Source organism: Bos taurus, chromosome 25 (genome assembly GCF_002263795.3).
Source record: "Bos taurus isolate L1 Dominette 01449 registration number 42190680 breed Hereford chromosome 25, ARS-UCD2.0, whole genome shotgun sequence".
Lineage (NCBI taxonomy): Eukaryota > Metazoa > Chordata > Mammalia > Artiodactyla > Bovidae > Bos > Bos taurus.
This window is the reverse complement of record NC_037352.1, coordinates 20,033,967-20,051,653: the sequence shown is the minus strand read 5'-3', so window position 1 is coordinate 20,051,653 and position 17,687 is coordinate 20,033,967. Positions and strand designations below refer to the sequence as shown.

Below are 17,687 nucleotides of genomic sequence, written 5' to 3'. Positions count from 1 at the left end.
AGGTGGCCAAAGTACTGGAGTTTCAGTTTTAGCATCATTCCTTCCAAAGAAATCCCAGGGCTGATCTCCTTCAGAATGGACTGGTTGGATCTCCTCAGGTTTTACAGAGATCAATACTTTGAGTTAATTACTATATTTGCCACTTCTGATTTACTCAAAATGCAGTTAAGTCTTCATGAAAATTTTCTCAAATTGTTCCAATAGGGACCTGGAGTTAGATTTATTAGTTCGTTCACCCCAAACACATTTTCTAAGGACCAACTATTTGCAGGAACTGTAGTAGATGATGGGGCCACAGTAATAAGAAACTAGACTTTATTCGTAATAAAGCTCAGTCCAGTGGGGGCCAAAGACAGTCACAGACAGAAGGATCAATGCTACAGCAGAGATAAGCATGGGGCATCGGGGTCATGTAGGAGGGACACCTCCCCACTCCAGTACTCCTGCCTGGAAAATCCCATGGACGGAGGAGCCTGGAAGGCTGCAGTCCATCGGGTTGCTGAGGGTCGGACACAACTGAGCGACTTCACTTTCACTTTTCACTTTCATGCATTGGAGAAGGAAATGGCAACCCACTCCAGTGTCCTTGCCTGGAGAATCCCAGGGACGGGGGAGCCTGGTGGGCTGCCGTCTATGGGGTCACACAGAGTCAGACATGACTGAAGTGACTTAGCAGCAGCAGCAGCAGGAGGGACACCTAATCCAGGTGAGCAAATTGCGGAAGGCTTTCCAGAAAGCACATCCCTGAGCTGCAGCCTAAAGGAACAGTAGGAGAGAGCCAGGTAAGAATGGTGAAAGCTTTTCAGGCATAGAATGCTGCATGTTAGACATGGAAGTGTTTGAACCTGGCACTGCAAAGTGTTTCTCTAGGGCAGGAGTTCGTTGTAAGCGGAGGAGTAACAAGAAATGAAGATGTCAAGGTAAACAGGGCCAGTATAACAAAGGACCTCATATGTTATCATTTTGCACTATATCCTGAAAGCAGAGAGAAGCCACTTAAAAGATTGTTAAGCAAAGGAATGACACGCTCTTCTAGAAGCAACTGGGGACTAGGGACAAGGGGACCATGTAGGAAGTTATATGGAAATCCAGGTAAGAGATGACGAAGACCTGAGCTAAAGGAATGGCAATGGGAACACAGAAGGGATGGATTCAGGACATATTAAGGAGCTAAAACTACTAATAATTGGTAGCTTATTAGATGTAGGAGACAAGAAAGGGATGACAAAGACAACTTCTCAGTCTCCGACCTGGGCAACTAGATAGATGGTAGAGCCATTTCCCAAGATGGCAAAGACCATCTTTTGGGGATAAGATCTTTATTTGGCAGCAGGATTTACTAAACGATGCACTTTAACAGGTTAGAAAGAGGAACTTAACTTTACTACAAAACTTGGCATTAGAAATCTCTGCAAAAATGAAAACAGAAAGGTGGGCTTCCCTGGTGGCGCGGTGGTTAAGTCTTCACCTTCCAGGGCAGGAGGTGTGGGTTCAATCCCTGATCAGGGAGCTAAGATTCCCATATACTTCCTGGCCAAAAAAACCCAAAACATAAAACAGAAGCAATATTGTAACAAATTCAACAAAGACTATGTTTGGTTAAAAAAGAAAAAAAAAAAGACTCCACATTAAAAAAAAAATCACCCCCAAAATAAGAAGACAGAAAAGTGTAATGACTGCCTAGAAATGAATACTAAACACATTTCAGATCTAAGATGTTTCATTGCTTAAAAGGAAATGGCAAGATCTACGGTAATTTTGGGATTGACACTGGCATTTACTCACATGATAACGGTGAGATACAGAGCCAAAAAGTAATAGTACTGCTGTCCAAGAAGCAACATGACAATGGAGGCTGTTCCTTCTAGGTAGAATGAAAATAAGATAATTTTATAGTAACCAAACTTCCTCAGCCAGGACTGGCTGATAAGTACAAGGCACTGAAATGGAAACAGATGGGCATAACGTTAAGATGGAATCCAGTGAAATAGGTTTACTCTTCCTGACAACAAAACAAACATTCTCAGCAAAAAATAAATTTGCTTCTGTATCATAATATCAGCTGAAACACACAACAATACTATCTATCATGGTTAGAAGTGTTATTATCCATTTATACCCATAAGAGTTGACTAATATACTGCAAAAAAACAGCTATTATTTCCTATAAAATGGACAAAGTGGGAAGTAGTTTCACACATTTTTATTTTCACACTAACAAGAGGAGGTTTAACTAAAACCAACTATGAAAGAACCATCACTGAAACAATGAGCATTGCTTTATTGTAATGTGAAAAGGCCAACTCAAATCCAAAATATATTCAGATTTTAAAATTTGGGATTAAAGCCCAGAATTCACCTCGCACACAGTAGTGAATAGTAAAATAAATATTTTACTATTCTTCTTTGTAAGAATTCCAGATATATCTGAAATGTACTTTTTTATCCTAAAATCAAGCACCAGAAATTAGCAATAGTTTATGATTGTATCGACATTTCTTCTGTTTGTGTTTCCTGTCCAATCTTATATATTTTCATCTTTCTAACAGATTCATGTTGAGAGTTCAATCACATTTTTTACTGCATTTCTTGCTAGCAATGAAAAAGTTTATTGCTCTAGACCAAAAAGTTAGTGCTAAATATACATATGTACATTAACAAAGATTAGAAGATACTCTTTGTTTTCAATAAAAAAGCACATTGTTTAGCCCTGAATCATTTTCAGTACCTAAATGTACATACAATTAGAAGAGAATTTTTAATGATGTAAGTATAATAACAATATTGTTTAACAAATATAAGGGTTTCCCCCTCTGACTAATTTTTTGGTTTACTTCTCTACTTTCAAGAAACAAGAGCGCTTTTTTTCTGGATAGTAAAATGGTGATTGAGAGGATCCATGCCATTTCTCAGAGTTCTATAAGATAAAGTATGTAAAACAGACCAAGTCCCCTTATATTCCTATATGTAATAATAACACTATAAATTTACACAGTTCCACATTTTGAAATGAAGCTTCTTGTTCTCAATCTCCAACCCATAAAATACTACACAAGATATGAGAGTAATACTCTAAGAAACGTGCGACAAAGTGGAAAGTGCAAGATTTTGAAACCAGATTCCCTAGTGTCAACCACAAACGGGCACTTGCCATGGGTGCTGCCATCTGCCTCTAAAAGGATTAAATCAGGTTCTGTGGAAGCTGCTGACCTCCAACACCCCCCGAAAGGTTTAGAGTGGAGAGCAGAAATGAGGCACTCTGTGCTCCCAAGAAACTGGCAGGACAAGTCTTCAGTAGATGGACATTCTCAGGAGCTGACTTTATGAGTCAAATTCTTATATCTCCTCATACCTAGAAGAGCACTAAAATCCTTCACAGTGATGACTGTTTTTTGTGACCAGCAGAAACTTTCTAAATAATAAACATGCTTGATTGCATGTACTCCCCTTTTACCAAAGTCACATACATACTGTCCTCTACCTCTTTGGAGCAGTTTCTCAGAGAGCTACCTGAGTTGTTTTCTCCCGGGCAGCAGTCCTCATATTGCCCAAATAAATTAACTCGCAACTCTCATATGGTGCATTTTTCTTAAAGTCGACACTGGGTTGAAATTCCAGCTCTGCCACTTTACCAGCTTACTTTACCTAGGAAGCATTTCCTCCCTCTGGCACTCCCCCTCTGTCTCTGTCTCTCTCATCATACAAAGTACTTAATAATTGGTAGCTGTTTTAATTCTGTCCAGTGTAAAAATATATGAGCCAATGACGGGTAATATAGCAACAAAAAACAGGCTACTTTTGCTTGTACTAAAATACAGCCTTCTACAGACTGAGGATTTTGGCTCTCCATCCATGTGTTTATTAAGTAGAAGCTCATGAATAATGTGTCCCAGCACAAGTGTTGGCAAACAGATGCCAAAGGAGCTTAAATCAAAACAAAGATAAAGGCAGTGTTGTGTTTACAGTGAACATTTAATAAATATTTGCTGTACTGAGATTTAATAATAAAAGTTAACATTTCTAGAGTGTTTATTTTGTGCCAGGAACTGTTTCAAGAACTTTGCATGCCTTACAAAGTTAATTCATTTAATTCTCATTATAATCTTCAGGCACTATTTTTATTTCCATTTTTACAGAGAAGGAAACTGAAACACAGACAGCTTCAATAACTTGGCCAGGGTCACAGAGCTAATAAGAGGGGAGGCAGATTTCTCCCTGGCAGTCTCCATGCTTCTAACCCATTTACTATTCTGCCTCTTGGAGATGAGTGGGATGTGGAAGAGTCCCAAGCCTATTAAAACAGTTATTACAGAGAAAGAACACTTCCTCATTCTTCTTTCCTTTCATTTATTCAACTCCTTAAAAGAAAACTATGGGGAAAACACTCTGAGAAAATGAAAATGCAGCGCCTAGCCTTCATTACCAGAACCAACAGGCAGCGTTGTTAAAGTGACCTAGCCAAATAAATAACAGCAAATTCCAAAGAGCTGTCTTGTTTTGCCCCCAATAATTTATAGGTGTCACTTTTTGAGAAATCAAGAATAAAATTTAAGGCAATTTTGGATTTCCATTTTATAATGATTTTTTATTGAGATCAACAGAAACACATATGTTAGTATGAAGGTTTGAGAAAAAGAATCATTGAAATCTTTTGGCTATACTTCTCTTAAAATTTAGTAGCCAAGAGAGACTGGAAGAAAATATTGCTGAACATACATCTAAAAAAGCACTTTTACTGACACTACATAATATATCAAATATATAAAGTACTCTTACAATTCAACATTATACAATTCAATTTTAAAAAATTTGAACAAATAATTTATCAAAAAGATATATGTGTGGCAAGTAAGCACATTAAAAGATACTCAACATCATTATCAGTCATCGGAAAATACAAATCAAAACCACAGTAACATACTGCTGCCTCAAGCCTACTAACATGGCCAAAACTAAATGGCCTGATATAGTACTGATGAGAATGTGGAACAATTGGAAAACTTTACATTATTGGGAGGAGTGTAAAATGGTACAACCACTTTGGAAAACCGGTTGTCAGTGTCTTCCATAAACATACACCAACCATGGAGTCCACCCATTCTGCTTCAAGGGGTTTACCCAAGAGAAAGAAAGAAATACGTCCATACAAAGACATGAATGTTCATAGCAGCTTTGTTTATAATAGCCAAAAACTGGAAACAACCCAAATGCCCATCAAAAAGTGAACAGGTAAACAAACTGTTGTATACCCATACAATGGAATATTATTCAGCAATAAAAAGGAGTGAGATATTGATACCACAACAATGCGACAGAAGAATCCAGACCAAACAATAGTACATATTATATTATTCCATGTATATAAAAATCTAGAAAATAGATAGAATTAAAGGGACGGATTACAAAGAGGCACAAAGACAATTTGGAGAGCAATGGGTATGTCCACTACTTTGATTGTGGTGATAGCTTCATGGTGCAGACATAGGTCAAAATGTACCAAGTCACACAGTTTAAATACATGTAATTTACTGAGAGTCAATCACACCTCAGAAAAACCATAACCAAAAAACTACCTTGTTTCAACTCATACATATTTATTTTCTAAAAAATGAAATGTGCTAAAGTTGACTGCAATGGGCGTTTCGTGGTGCCCTAGTGGTGAGGATTTCAGGCTTTCACGGCTGCGATCTGGGTCCAGTCTGGTTGCTGCTGCTGCTGCTGCTGCTGCCGCTGCTGCTAAGTCGCTTCAGTCGTGTCCGACTCTGTGCGACCCCAAAGACGGCAGCCCAACAGGCTCCCCCATCCCTGGGATTCTCCAGGCAAGAACACTGGAGTGGGTTGCCATTTCCTTCTCCAATGCATGAAAGTGAAAAAATAAAGTGAAGTCGCTCAGTCGTGTCCGACTCCTAGCGACCCCATGGACTGCAGCCCACCAGGCCCCTCCGTCCATGGGATTTTCCAGGCAAGAGTACTGGAGTGGGGTGCCACCGCCTTCTCCGCCAGTCTCTGGTTAGGGAACTGAAATCCTGCAAGTTGCACAGCACCACCAAAAAGTTTAAAATTTTTTTAAAAAGTAAAACTGACTGTGGTAATAACTGTACATGTCTGTGAATATATTAAAACCCACTGAATTGTATACTTCAAGTGGATGAACTAATAAGTATGGTATGTGAGTTACACCTGAACGAAGCTGCTTAAAAATACCCATGTGTGTGTGCTCAGTCGCTCAGTCCTGATTTTTGTGACCATATGGACTATAGCTCGCCAGGCTCCTCTGTCCATGGGATTCTCCAGGCAAGAATACTGGAGTGGGGTGCCATTTCCTTATGCAGGGGATCTTCTTCTCAGGGATCTAACCCATGTCTCTTGTGTCTCCTGAACTGGCAGGCAGATTCTTTACCACTGTGACATCTGGGAAGCCTCCAAATACCTATCTACTCTTTAAAAAAAAAAAAAACTTAGGTAAGAGTTTAACAAACTTGTTTTTGCCTGGAGAAGAGGAGATACTATAGGCAAGTACATGATTAAAAGTGAGAATGTATATATAGCCTAGAATCTGACATAACACATAGAGACAAGAATTCAAACAGCTCCCCATTCTGGGTCATTGAACACAGCAACAAACAGCTTGAAAACTCTCAAACTGCCATTAAGGGAGAGTATCATTATATTATTACACACAGTACCTGGGACTATATCGATAAACCAAAACTGATACTCTGTTTGGTAACCTCTGCTAAACAGACCATGACAGAATCTTAACAGGCACAACTTTAAAGGCCTCTGAGCCTCTTTTTTTTCATTTGGAAGGTCTTTCTCTAGAAGGTAGTTGTCAGGATTACACAAGAAAATGGTAGTTAGGATTACACGAGATAATGTATATGATGTACTTGGCATAGTCCATGGCACACAGTAGCACTCAAAAAATGTGAGTTCTCAGTATTATGGTATATACAGTAACCAAACTATAATAAAGACCTTGAGCTAATGGCAGAAAGGCAAATTCTATCCCATATACTTTGCTTAAGAAAGTCTGGCAACACTTAGAACATTTCAGAACTATTTCTATTCCACAGGGCTTAAATCTTTGTAAAAGTTTGTAAATAGTAAAAACTCTTCTATCTAAGTTATTCAACTTACTCTCTGAAAGAGTATAGATGACATATTTTAATTGAGAAAACAGGAAAAATCCATATCATAGGCTAGGTCAAGTCATATTTTTGGAGGATAGATTTAGGTTAAGGGAAGCAATTTTATTCATGAGTTCTCCAAATTGTGTAAAAAACAACCAGCTGATATATTTTTTGAAGGAGGACACACCCTCCACAATAATGGTCATGGCCATGGAATTTTACTAACACTCTGGAATTCTAGGACTTAAGTTTTTTAGCCAAGTGCTTTTGAAACCTGGCTTCAGGAATCCATGATCAAATAACTCTTCTTCCTTCTAACAGTCACAGGAATCTTAAATATCAGGATAAAGCAAAATGACATGCTCACAGGAAGCCATGCATTTTCTTCCATAGCTCTGCAGAGGTTTAAATGAGGAAGCTCAAGAGGACAAAATTCAAAAGCTAAAATAGTAAAAATATCACAGAGCTCCGCTTTTATTGGGTTCTCCTCCTTTTCTTCTTTGCATCTCTTGTTTCCATCATTTTCCTACTGAATCTTATCTAATGTAGGGAATCTGAATCTTTGGGCCTCTTAATAAATCTGAATCATTTTTTCATTACTGATACAATCAGGTTTTTAATTCTCAGCCAGGTAAGTTCTTGTTTAGTTGCTAGGTCATGTCTGACTCTTTTGCGATCCCATGGACTGTAGCCCACCAGGCTCCTCTGTTCATAAGATTTCCTGGGCAAGAGTACTGGAGTGGGTGACCTGAAAATTGCCATTTCCTCCTCCAGGGGAATCTTCCTGACCCAAGGATTGAATCTGCATCTCCTGAAATGGCAGGTGGATCCTCTACCACTGAGCCACCAGGGAAGGCCCTAGCCCAGGTAAGAGTTATATCTTTAATCCCTGTAGGAAGATATATGAAGAATCATCACATACCTGTGGGCAGATAAAGCCTGCCCCATACATGATGCTCCTTATGGAAGAAGGAAGAACATCCGTGGGAATGAGGTTATCAACAAATATCATCATGAAGTTACTGAAGAAGGTTAAATGGAAGACTTGGAAGAAATTCACTATCAGAAAAAGGCGAAAGTTTTTCTGGGTCAAGATTTGTCTCATCAATGAGATGACGGAGGTCCAGGGGAGATCCTGTACAGTTTCTGAGAAAAGGTTTTCCTCGGGGCTTCTTTTAGGTTCTAAGTGACTTATGTGGCACATGCCAGCATAAAGGCTGGCAGTAGCCAAAATGGCAACAACAACAGCGATGACCTGAAAATTGAGCAAAATTTCCATGTTATCAGAGATGAGGCCACAGAAAAGGATACTGGTAGATCCTACCAGTGATGCCACTTGGTTGATTTTAATAAGCTGAAGCCGACTTTCGTATCTAGTGAAAATTTCTGCAAACAGCACACACTGGGCTTGCTGAACAAAGGTAAGTGTGCTATCAAAAGCACATAATGATACCACCAGGTGAAGCCCACTAAGCCAGTCACCTTCATGATAGTATTTCCAGGGGAACCAAGGAAGCAGGAAGGCTGCTGCATACAAAGGGGCGCCATACAAAACAGAACTGTGACGACTGGAACAGCAGTCAGCCTTAGAGTTGTTGTGAAAATACCCCGTCAGGTCGTTAAGAGCATTCCAGATCATTAAAATCATCTAGAAAAGAAATAACACAGGATTATTTTAGTGTAGTTTATACCGATGAAAGTAACTTGAATTTTTAACTAATATGAAGTGACCAAATTTGATCAGTTGGGAAAAAAAAAAAAAAAGTCACTGCTTCCAGAATCAGCAGGAAGTATACATACTGAAATAATAATGACAGCTAATACTACCCCAAAACCAGAGTGCATTCACTTTGTGTTTAGGCAATGAACAAGTTTTTACATGAATTATTTCACTAAATCCTTAAAACAACCCTATGAAGTAGGTACTATTCTTACCGCTTCTTTATGAGGAAACTGAGGGTCAGAGAAGTTAAGTAACTTTCTCGGCTAATAAATGACTGAACCAGGGCCTGAGCCAAGGCAGATGACCCTGGAGTCCGCGCTTTCAATCATTATGCTCCGCTGTCTCCCCACAAGGCATATGGCCATGCCTTTGCAAAGAATGATGGCCTGTTTACAGACCATGGCACAGTTTTACATAATTTCATTAGGAAAGGTTAAAATATTAGCGTTTGCTATCTCAAAATGGAAAAAAACACTTATTAGATCAAGGATGTTGTTGTTAGCAATGAACAAGTAACATTATAAACCATATGGGTTTTTAAGACCATGAACTCTATCCATCCTGACCACCTAATTGGTAATGAGTTACAATACAATTTGTAAATATATGGGCCATTTCAAAACACATGATATCTTAATAATAATTCTTATTTTTCCACATAAGGAATTTTTCCAGATAACCAAAAATGTACCCATTAAACTCCAAGCTGTCACTATTTATTATACTTGGGATATAGTTGCTTTACAATGTTGTGTTAGTTTCTGCTGTACAAGGAAATGTATCAGCTATATGTATACATATATTCCCTCCCTCTTATCCACCTCCATCCCACCCATATAAGTCACCAGAGAGCACTGAGCTGAGTTCCCTGTGCTATACAGCAGGTTCCCATTGGTTATCTGTTTTACACATGGCAGTGCACATCTGTTCAGTTCAGTTCAGTTCAGTCGCTCAGTCGTGTCCGACTCTTTGTGACCCAATGAACTGCAGCACGCCAGGCCTCCCTGTCCATCACCAACTCCCAGAGTTCACTCAAACTCACGTCCATTGAGTTGGTGAAGCCATCCAGCCATCTCATCCTCTATCGTCCCCTTCTCCTCCTGCCCTCAATCCCTCCTAGCATCAGGGTCTTTTCCATTGAGTCAGCTCTTCGCATGAGGTGGCCAAAGTACTGGAGTTTCAGCTTTAGCATCATTCCTTCCAAAGACATCCCAGGGCTGATCTCCTTCAGAATGGACTGGTTGGATCTCCTTGCAGTTCAAGGGACTCTCAAGAGTCTTCTCCAGCACCACAGTTCAAAAGCATCAATTCTTCGGTGCTCAGCTTTCTTCACAATTCAACTCTCACCTCCATACATGACCACTGGAAAAACCATAGCCTTGACTAGACGCACATACGTCAACCTAAATCTTCCGATTCATCCCAACGCCCACCCCCACATCGTGTCTACATGTCTGTTCTCTACATCTGCATCTCTACTCCTGCCCTGCAAAAAGGTTCATTTGTATCATTTTTCTAGATTTAATATATATGCATTAAAGCTGTTATAAGTGACCATCATTTTAAAAGTCTCTTTGCCCTTAAACAGAAGATCTTGGACATGGATAACCTTTTCTTGCTAACTCTTTCAACTTGTGAAGAATCAGCTTTTTGGAAAATCATGAGGCACAACTAGAAGGAGAAGCTTTTCTAAGGTAAAAGAACAACAAGGGCTTCATCTCACCTGTGCTTGATAAAAAGCCACTTCTGAAACCTTGTACAGATGTAAAAAAAGCTTTACATAGTAGAAACTGAAGACAGAATTGAGCATTTCAGTCCCTAATGTTGTTAGAGAGAATGCCCAAGCAATGGGTTTGATGTTTAAAAATGTCATTTTCCATGCAGAGGAATTCTTCTTCCTTTAGTTTAAGAAAAAAAGAAATGGTTAACATTCACTACTTGTGTACAAAAGCTGATTCAGCTCATGGGTGACAAAATTCCACCAGATACTAGTTAACTTTAGTTAAATAAAAGTCCAAAAGCATTAGCTGTGAATATGCAACCAAATTTAACACTTTACTTTCTTAATCCACTTACTCAACAATTTTTGAGATGTTGCCAGGAACACTAGTTTGCATAGAGTGTGGCTTTACTTGAATATATATTTTAATATCTCTTCTAACTTATAAAAGTGAAACGTATCAAAGTGTTTGCTGCTGCTGCTAAGTCGCTTCAGTCGTGTCCGTCTCTGTGCAACCCCATAGATGGTAGCCCACCAGGCTCCCCCATCCCTGGGATTCTCCAGGCAAGAACACTGGAGTGGGTTGCCATTTCCTTCTCCAATGCATGAAAGTGAAAAGTGAAGTCACTCAGTCATGTCCGACCCTCAGCGACCCCATGGACTGCAGCCTACCAGGCTCCTCCGTCCATGGGATTTTCCAGGCAAGAGTACTGAAAAGGGTTGCCATTGCCTTCTCCAATCAAAGAGTTTAGACGCATTTAACTAGTGACCAGGGAGATGTGTTTATGGCATTATTATCTTCCCTACTTGGGAAGGCACAACAGAAATGAAACAATGAGGTGACATCCTTAAGTAGTGTCTGAGAGAAAGAATAGAAGCAAGCCTTTCATCTTAGTATAAAGTTGTCCATTCAGTAGTACAGACTTGCATTGGGAGATTCATTTTTTATCTTCTCTTGTTGATCTTTTGATTCTCTTTTGATCTTATAGCCTATGTAACTTTGGCCCAAAGGACACAGCTAAGAGGGGTATAGAAAGAACCCATTTGATCCTTGCTGTCATGTAAACCTTCCTCTTAAATCTGGCCTATTGTTTTACCCATCCACGGACTTGATTTATCCAACTGGAAAGCAGGGAAAGGTTAACCAAGCAAGAGGTAGGTATAGACTCATCTTGCTTTTTTAATCTTGACTATGGTTTTAAGATAACAACAGAATTTTCCTGTTTTATAATGGTGTGTGCGTGCTAAGTCACTTCAGTCATGTCCGACTCTGTGCAACCCTATGGACTGCAACCTGCCAGGCTCCTTCGCCTGTGGGATTCTCCAGGCAAGAATACTGGAATGGGATCCCTTCTCCGGGGGATCTTCCCAACCCAGGGATGGAACCCATGTCTCTTATGTCTACCTGCATTGGCAGGCGGGTTCTTTAATAGGCACTTCTCCAAAATCTTACTCAAGCAGAAAACACAAATATTCAGATAATTCGAGAGATGCTACTTGCTTAAACAGTCCCTGGGAATTAAGCAGGCACCTCAGTCTATGCTACCCAATTACGTGTGGATGCGGAGAGCAAGTTATAAGGGGGAAGTGGACATTTGGCTCAAATGATCAAATTACCTAAGTCCCTGAGCTTCATCTTGCATCATGTAGATGCAAGAATGATTTTAATTCTATAGGAAGTAGAGAATTATCAAAAAGGGTTAATAATTCCATTTGTAGATCAAGCATTGTCTATAAACAAAATACAGACTATCTGCCCGTTTGTGTACTCAGTTCAGTGCAGTTGCCCAGTCGTGTCTGACTCTTTGAGACCCCACGGACTGCAGCACACCAGGCTTCCCTGTCCATCACCAACTCCCAGAGCCTGCTCAAACTCATGTCCCTTGTACTCACTTGTGTACTAGCTTTCTTAAAATGTCTATAGATTCTGCTGTAATGATAAACAAAAAACATATATATGAACTTCTTTGTTACTATGCATGCTCAAACCTTTAAAAATACAAGTACTAAAATGTGGAGATGAACCAACATTTTTGACTATGGAGGTAATTCTCCAGTTAGAAAAACCTGGGAACTACCGCTGAAGACCTCACTCTCGGGACTTATTTTGGCATAAGTGAGAATGAAGACTGAAGCCGAGGCCACTGGTTACTAAGAGAGCCAAAAACAAGGAGATCAGGAGAACCAAAAGCCAAGATACAAATTTGTTGTTGTTTAGTCACTAAGTTGTGTCCAACTCTTTTGTGATCCCATGGACTGTTGCCTGCCAGGTTCCTCTGTCCATGGGATTTCCCAGGGAAGAACAGTGGAATGGTTTCCATTGCCTTCTCCAGGAGATCTTCTCAACCCAGGGGCCGAACCTGCGTCTCCTGAAGTGTCAGGCGGATTCTTTACCATTGAGCACCAGAGAAGCCCTAAGACACAAAGTTAGCCCACCAAAATCCAGGCACTCTTCTTGTTCTTAGTTTTATTTCAGGCATGCTAAAACAAGAAGCGTGCCACACCTTCTAAACTGATCTATCATTAAGTCAGAAGGCAGGTATTTATAAACTCAGAATTTTGCAAGGAATCATAAGCTTGCTTAGCTGAGTTCAAATTTTTTAAAAAGACTTTGAGTTAAGCACCCATCTTGTCTGAAACATAAAGTTAATGTCACGTATATATACACATATATGGACTTCCCTGGTGGCTAAGAAGGTAAAGCCTCTGTCTACAATGCGAGAGACCTGGGTTTGATCCCTGGGTTGGGAAGATTCCCTGGAGAAGGAAATGGCAACCCACTCCAGTGCTCTTGCCTTGAAAATCCCGTGGATGGAGGAGCTTGGTGCAGGCTACTGTCCATGGGGTTGCAAAGAGTCGGGCACGACTGAGCGACTTCACTTCATATGTATATATACGGTGGATACAAAGTTTTGATAACATTATAAAAAATTCCATAGCCTGAACTTCTGTTTATGACCAAAAAAAGTAAAAATCTTTCTTATTTCCATCTGCAAAAAGAACTATTGATATTTTGCTTTAGATTATTTTCATTATAATAAACACTTATTTTAGTAGGTATCAAACTGAAAACCACCACTTACAATCACTTTAAAGTCAACACTACTTAAAACTCTCACTTGACTTACTATAGCAATAAAACACCAAAGAACATGAATAGTAAGTGTATCTTTACAAGCAGGAACAAAGGATTTCTGAACCTGGTTCTTCTTTAATACAAAATGTTTTATATAGAAGAGTTTAAAAGTAGCAGAATGGTGTAATGATTAGGCTGGGAACATGCACTAAATACTGGTAAATTATTAAATGAAAACCCAAAAGCCTTCTTTCAGAATCAACTTGGGTTGTTATTGTTAACCTATTGCTAAACCAAATAATAATGTTGCAGAAGAGGCTGCTTATGATTGCTTCTCAGCTATGACTGCTGCTGCTGCTAAGTCGCTTCAGTCGTGTCCAACTCTGTGCGACCCCATAGACGGCAGCCCACCAGGCTCCCCCGTCCCTGGGATTCTCCAGGCAAGAACACTGGAGTGGGTTGCCATTTACTTCTCCAAGGCATCAAAGTGAAAAATGAAAGTGAAGTCGCTCAGTCGTGTCCGACTCTTCGCGACCCCATGCACTGCAGCCTACCAGGCTCCTCCATGGGATTTTCTAGGCAAGAGTACTGGAGTGGGGTGCCATCGCCTTCTCCTACATGGACTCTAAATAATGATGGGGACCCCTTGAAAGCAGGGCGTTTAGCACTGAAAGCTAACTTGTCTTTTTCAGTGCAATTTTTGTTCAAGCTTTTCCGGGGCGGGGGTGGGGGTGGAGGAGAAGTTCCCCCAGTGTCCTTAAAAAGAACACACTAATACTAAAAGACAAAGTCTGGTGTGTTGGGTTTTGTGTGGACTTTTTTGCCATGTAAAATCATCAGTAACTTTAATTCTTCAGATCGTTCTTTTTTGTTGTTTTGCCATTGTTTTTTGAAGAACGCTAAAGAACATTTCAATAGTCTCCCATTTGATTTGGAGTCAAAATAAGCTTTTGCCATGGAGAAAGGGTTAGCACTTTCAGTTACTAGTGGCTATGAAAGATGAGTTTCTTGAAGGTCAGAGGCACGATTCCGGCCCTTCAGCTTCAACAAATCACCATCAGCAAATCCTAAATCCAATCATCTCTCTTTCCAAAGAGCTTTATCTGTAGTGACTTGTAAATTAAGATAGTTTTAGTTATTTTCTTTTGGCTGTGGACTAGTAATACCTCTACCAGAATAAGGGCAGTTAGGGCAGAATAGTAAACCTAGTTTCTTTCTTAACCTAAGAATAAAAACAGATCAGTAACATTTTACTTGTTAGTGTCCCTGGATTTAGAAGACAAGGATTTGTGAGTTTACCATTCCTCCTTTATCACCTCTGAAACGACTGTTCCTTCTAAGATTATTGGCTGACATTCTACCATAGCTGTCTTCTGTCAGCTGTACCTTTACCATTACATCAAGGCTAAGAACACTGACTTTCTGATCTGTCACCTTAATTTAGAATTTTTGTGTTCTGTCTGCACGAAGATGGTAAAAGCCACAACCTACGAGCAGTATTTATTTTGTTGTGTGCAGAAACCAGCTTTCACTGTCCTGGCCATCAAGGGCGAGGGCTGCATTCTCCTCTCTCCAGGTGTAACGTCATGACTCCAGATGCTTAACTTGTGATCTCTCTTTTTTAAAAAAGTATGCAAAAACGCTTGCAGTTTTTTTCTCAGGAGTCGCTTCAACTGCACCTTCAGGTGGGTCTGAGGCCCACCGTTTCAGGGGCAGTACAAATTCTCAGCAATTTGGAGGTGAGGACTCAGATATCAAGAAGAAAACAGTTAACTGCCCTGAACTTCCGACCGATCCTCGATTTCCCAGCATCAAGCAGAGCAAATCTGGGAGTCAGGACCAGCAAGGGTCGGTGGGGCAGCAGACCTCAGGGTCCCGGCACGCCTCGCGCCTCCCGCCCGCAACCGTCCGCTGCTCGTAGACCGTACTTCTGACCCTCACGCCCACTTAGCCCGTCCACCGGCCAGGCAGCCGGCCACCCACCACAGGGGCAGCGGAGGCCACCACCTCCTCACCCAAGCTCGCCGAATGCACGGCCAGAAGCGTTTCGAAGAGAGGAGAGGGCGGGACCCTCGACCGCACCCCTTGTCCTTTTCCCGCCTTCTTTGTTTCCTTCGGAGTCACCATTGGCTGCCTGCCTCTGATACCGGGCGAACCGCGGGCCTGCGGCGAGACGCGATTGGACGACGTCGCCGCCGCTCGGCCGGCGGTCTGCTCGCGATTGGCCGAGCGGCCGCCGGGGTTTGAATCGCAGCCCCGGTCGGGGAGGGTTCTGCCAAAGTGCCACGTTGGGCCCGGCTGCGGCGTGAGGAGCCGGCTCGGAGAGCCGACTCAGGAGCTCGCGCCGGGGCGCCGGCCGTTGGGGCGGTTGGGCGGCGCGAGAGAACCCAGTCCGCGGCGTGCGCTGCGGGCCGCCGCGCGGCGGCGCCGGAGGCGGTAGCGGGCGGCTGTGGTCCGGCGTCGCGGTGGAGCCTGGGCGGCGGCGCGTCCCGCCCGAGGGCGGCTCTGGCTGAGGGCGGAGGGGCCGGGGGAGAGCCCGGGGCAGCGGCTGAGGCGGGCCGGCGGCGGCGGGGGCCGCTGCCCCCGGAAGAGCCGGCCGAAATGCTGGCGGAAAACCTGGTGGAGGAGTTTGAGATGAAGGAGGACGAGCCGTGGTACGACCACCAGGACCTCCAGCAAGGTGAGGGTGCGGTCGCCAGGCGGGGCCTGGCCAGAGCAGGGCGGCTGCCAGCTCGAGGCTTCACCTCCTGGCCGTGAAACTGTTAAAAAGTTGATTTCGCTCGGGGCCCACCGACGCCAGTATCGGGGAAGATCTGGCGCTCACCTGGCGTTGGGACTGTCGCGTCTGCTGGTCCCGCGCGGGAGGACTCCGCTGCGCGGGCCCGGGCTCTTGCGCGGTAATCAGCATCCCCCATCGTCCCAGCCACTACTGCGTGTCAGGAGCTGACCGGGCTCCAGGCACCGTTTGGAGCTCTCTCCGGGGATTAACTGATTTAATCCCCACGGTGTTCCTCGGAGCGGAGAGGGGTGGCCCCTTACCGGGCTGTCCGCGTCGGGGAGGAACCACAGCCGGTGCTCACAGCCGGCGAGTGTGAGCTGCTGCAGGTGGTGGACCCGGGGTGGCAGTGCCGTGTGGCAGGAATCGCGCACACATTTGATCCTCACAATAACTCCGTTGAGAGAGTAACTCATATTGTTCCCCTTTTCCAAATGGGTAACGCGGATGCTAAAGCGGCCAAGTGACTTCCCTCAAATGTGGAAGCAAGTCGGTTTTTTTTTTTTTTTTTGACTGATTTTTATTGGAGTTTAGTTGATTTACAATACTGTGTTTCTGCCGTAGAGCAAAACATTTTTGAACCCGCACACTCAGAATGAGAAGTCGTCCTAGTCACTGCTCAAACCCCTATCTCTTCTGCTCCACCTGGTTTACAGCTCTTACAGTTGGCGTTAGACGGGGTGAGAGGGGGGCTACTTAGGCGTGGTTTACCAGATGCCAAGTGAATGACTTGAGGGCACTTCTACCTCAGCTGCTTCCTTCACTTTGCCCCCTAGCTTTTTCACAAGAGGCATTCCCATCTTGGCCTGTCCTGGATTTCCTGTCTCCTGAGAAATTTTTTTCAGGCATCTTCTGTTTCAGCAATTCTGTGTAAATCAACTTTTTCATCTCTCAACTGGCATAAAAAGTTACCATCTCATTTAGTTGAATATTAATTGACCATGGTGTTTGTTCATGCTAACCGTTGAACTTAGGGGAGAGAGAATGTAGGCTTAAAAGACTCATACTTTAAAAAGAAAAAAAAAGACTCAGAAAAGAAACATAAGGAACTCTTGGGGGAAGGTGATTTCTTAAATCAATATGTCACAGCCTGTCGCTTAAATCAGATTTTATATAGTCTTTATATAAGTCAAAGTTTATGTAAGTAATTATGCTTACATAGTCTAACCTATTCAGTGGCTGCAGTGCAGTATCTGCCATCATATTCACAGCATCCACAAGGCAGATTTGTCTTACGTTTTAACCTGTTTTCAGAATGC

The 17,687-nt window shown here is 42.3% G+C and overlaps 2 protein-coding genes across 7 annotated transcripts in view; one reads left to right on the top strand and one right to left on the bottom strand.

The window, feature by feature from the left end:
- Positions 1-16,968, bottom strand: part of LOC101905757 (transmembrane protein 180) — a 42,197-nt gene extending 25,229 nt beyond the window's left edge. The window contains exons 1-4 of one of the 6 annotated variants that reach the window (XM_005224800.5): positions 16,477-16,968; positions 10,580-10,754; positions 8,056-8,781; positions 1,786-1,940 (exon numbers count right to left, since the gene is read on the bottom strand). In XM_005224800.5, coding sequence (XP_005224857.1) covers positions 1,786-1,940; positions 8,056-8,781; positions 10,580-10,729 — 1,031 coding nt within the window. In that variant the 5' untranslated portion in view covers positions 10,730-10,754; positions 16,477-16,968. Of the gene's footprint in view, positions 1-1,785; positions 1,941-8,055; positions 8,782-9,898; positions 10,219-10,579; positions 10,755-15,139; positions 15,835-16,476 lie in introns of those variants that run through there. The other 5 variants (XM_059881565.1, XM_024985135.2, XM_059881566.1 and 2 more) reach the window with 5 other exon arrangements.
- Positions 15,939-17,687, top strand: part of CDR2 (cerebellar degeneration related protein 2) — a 28,478-nt gene continuing 26,729 nt past the window's right edge. The window contains exon 1 of the mRNA NM_001046383.1: positions 15,939-16,332. Within this exon, the coding sequence (NP_001039848.1) occupies positions 16,254-16,332 (79 nt within the window). The 5' untranslated portion in view covers positions 15,939-16,253. The remainder of the gene's footprint in view (positions 16,333-17,687) is intronic.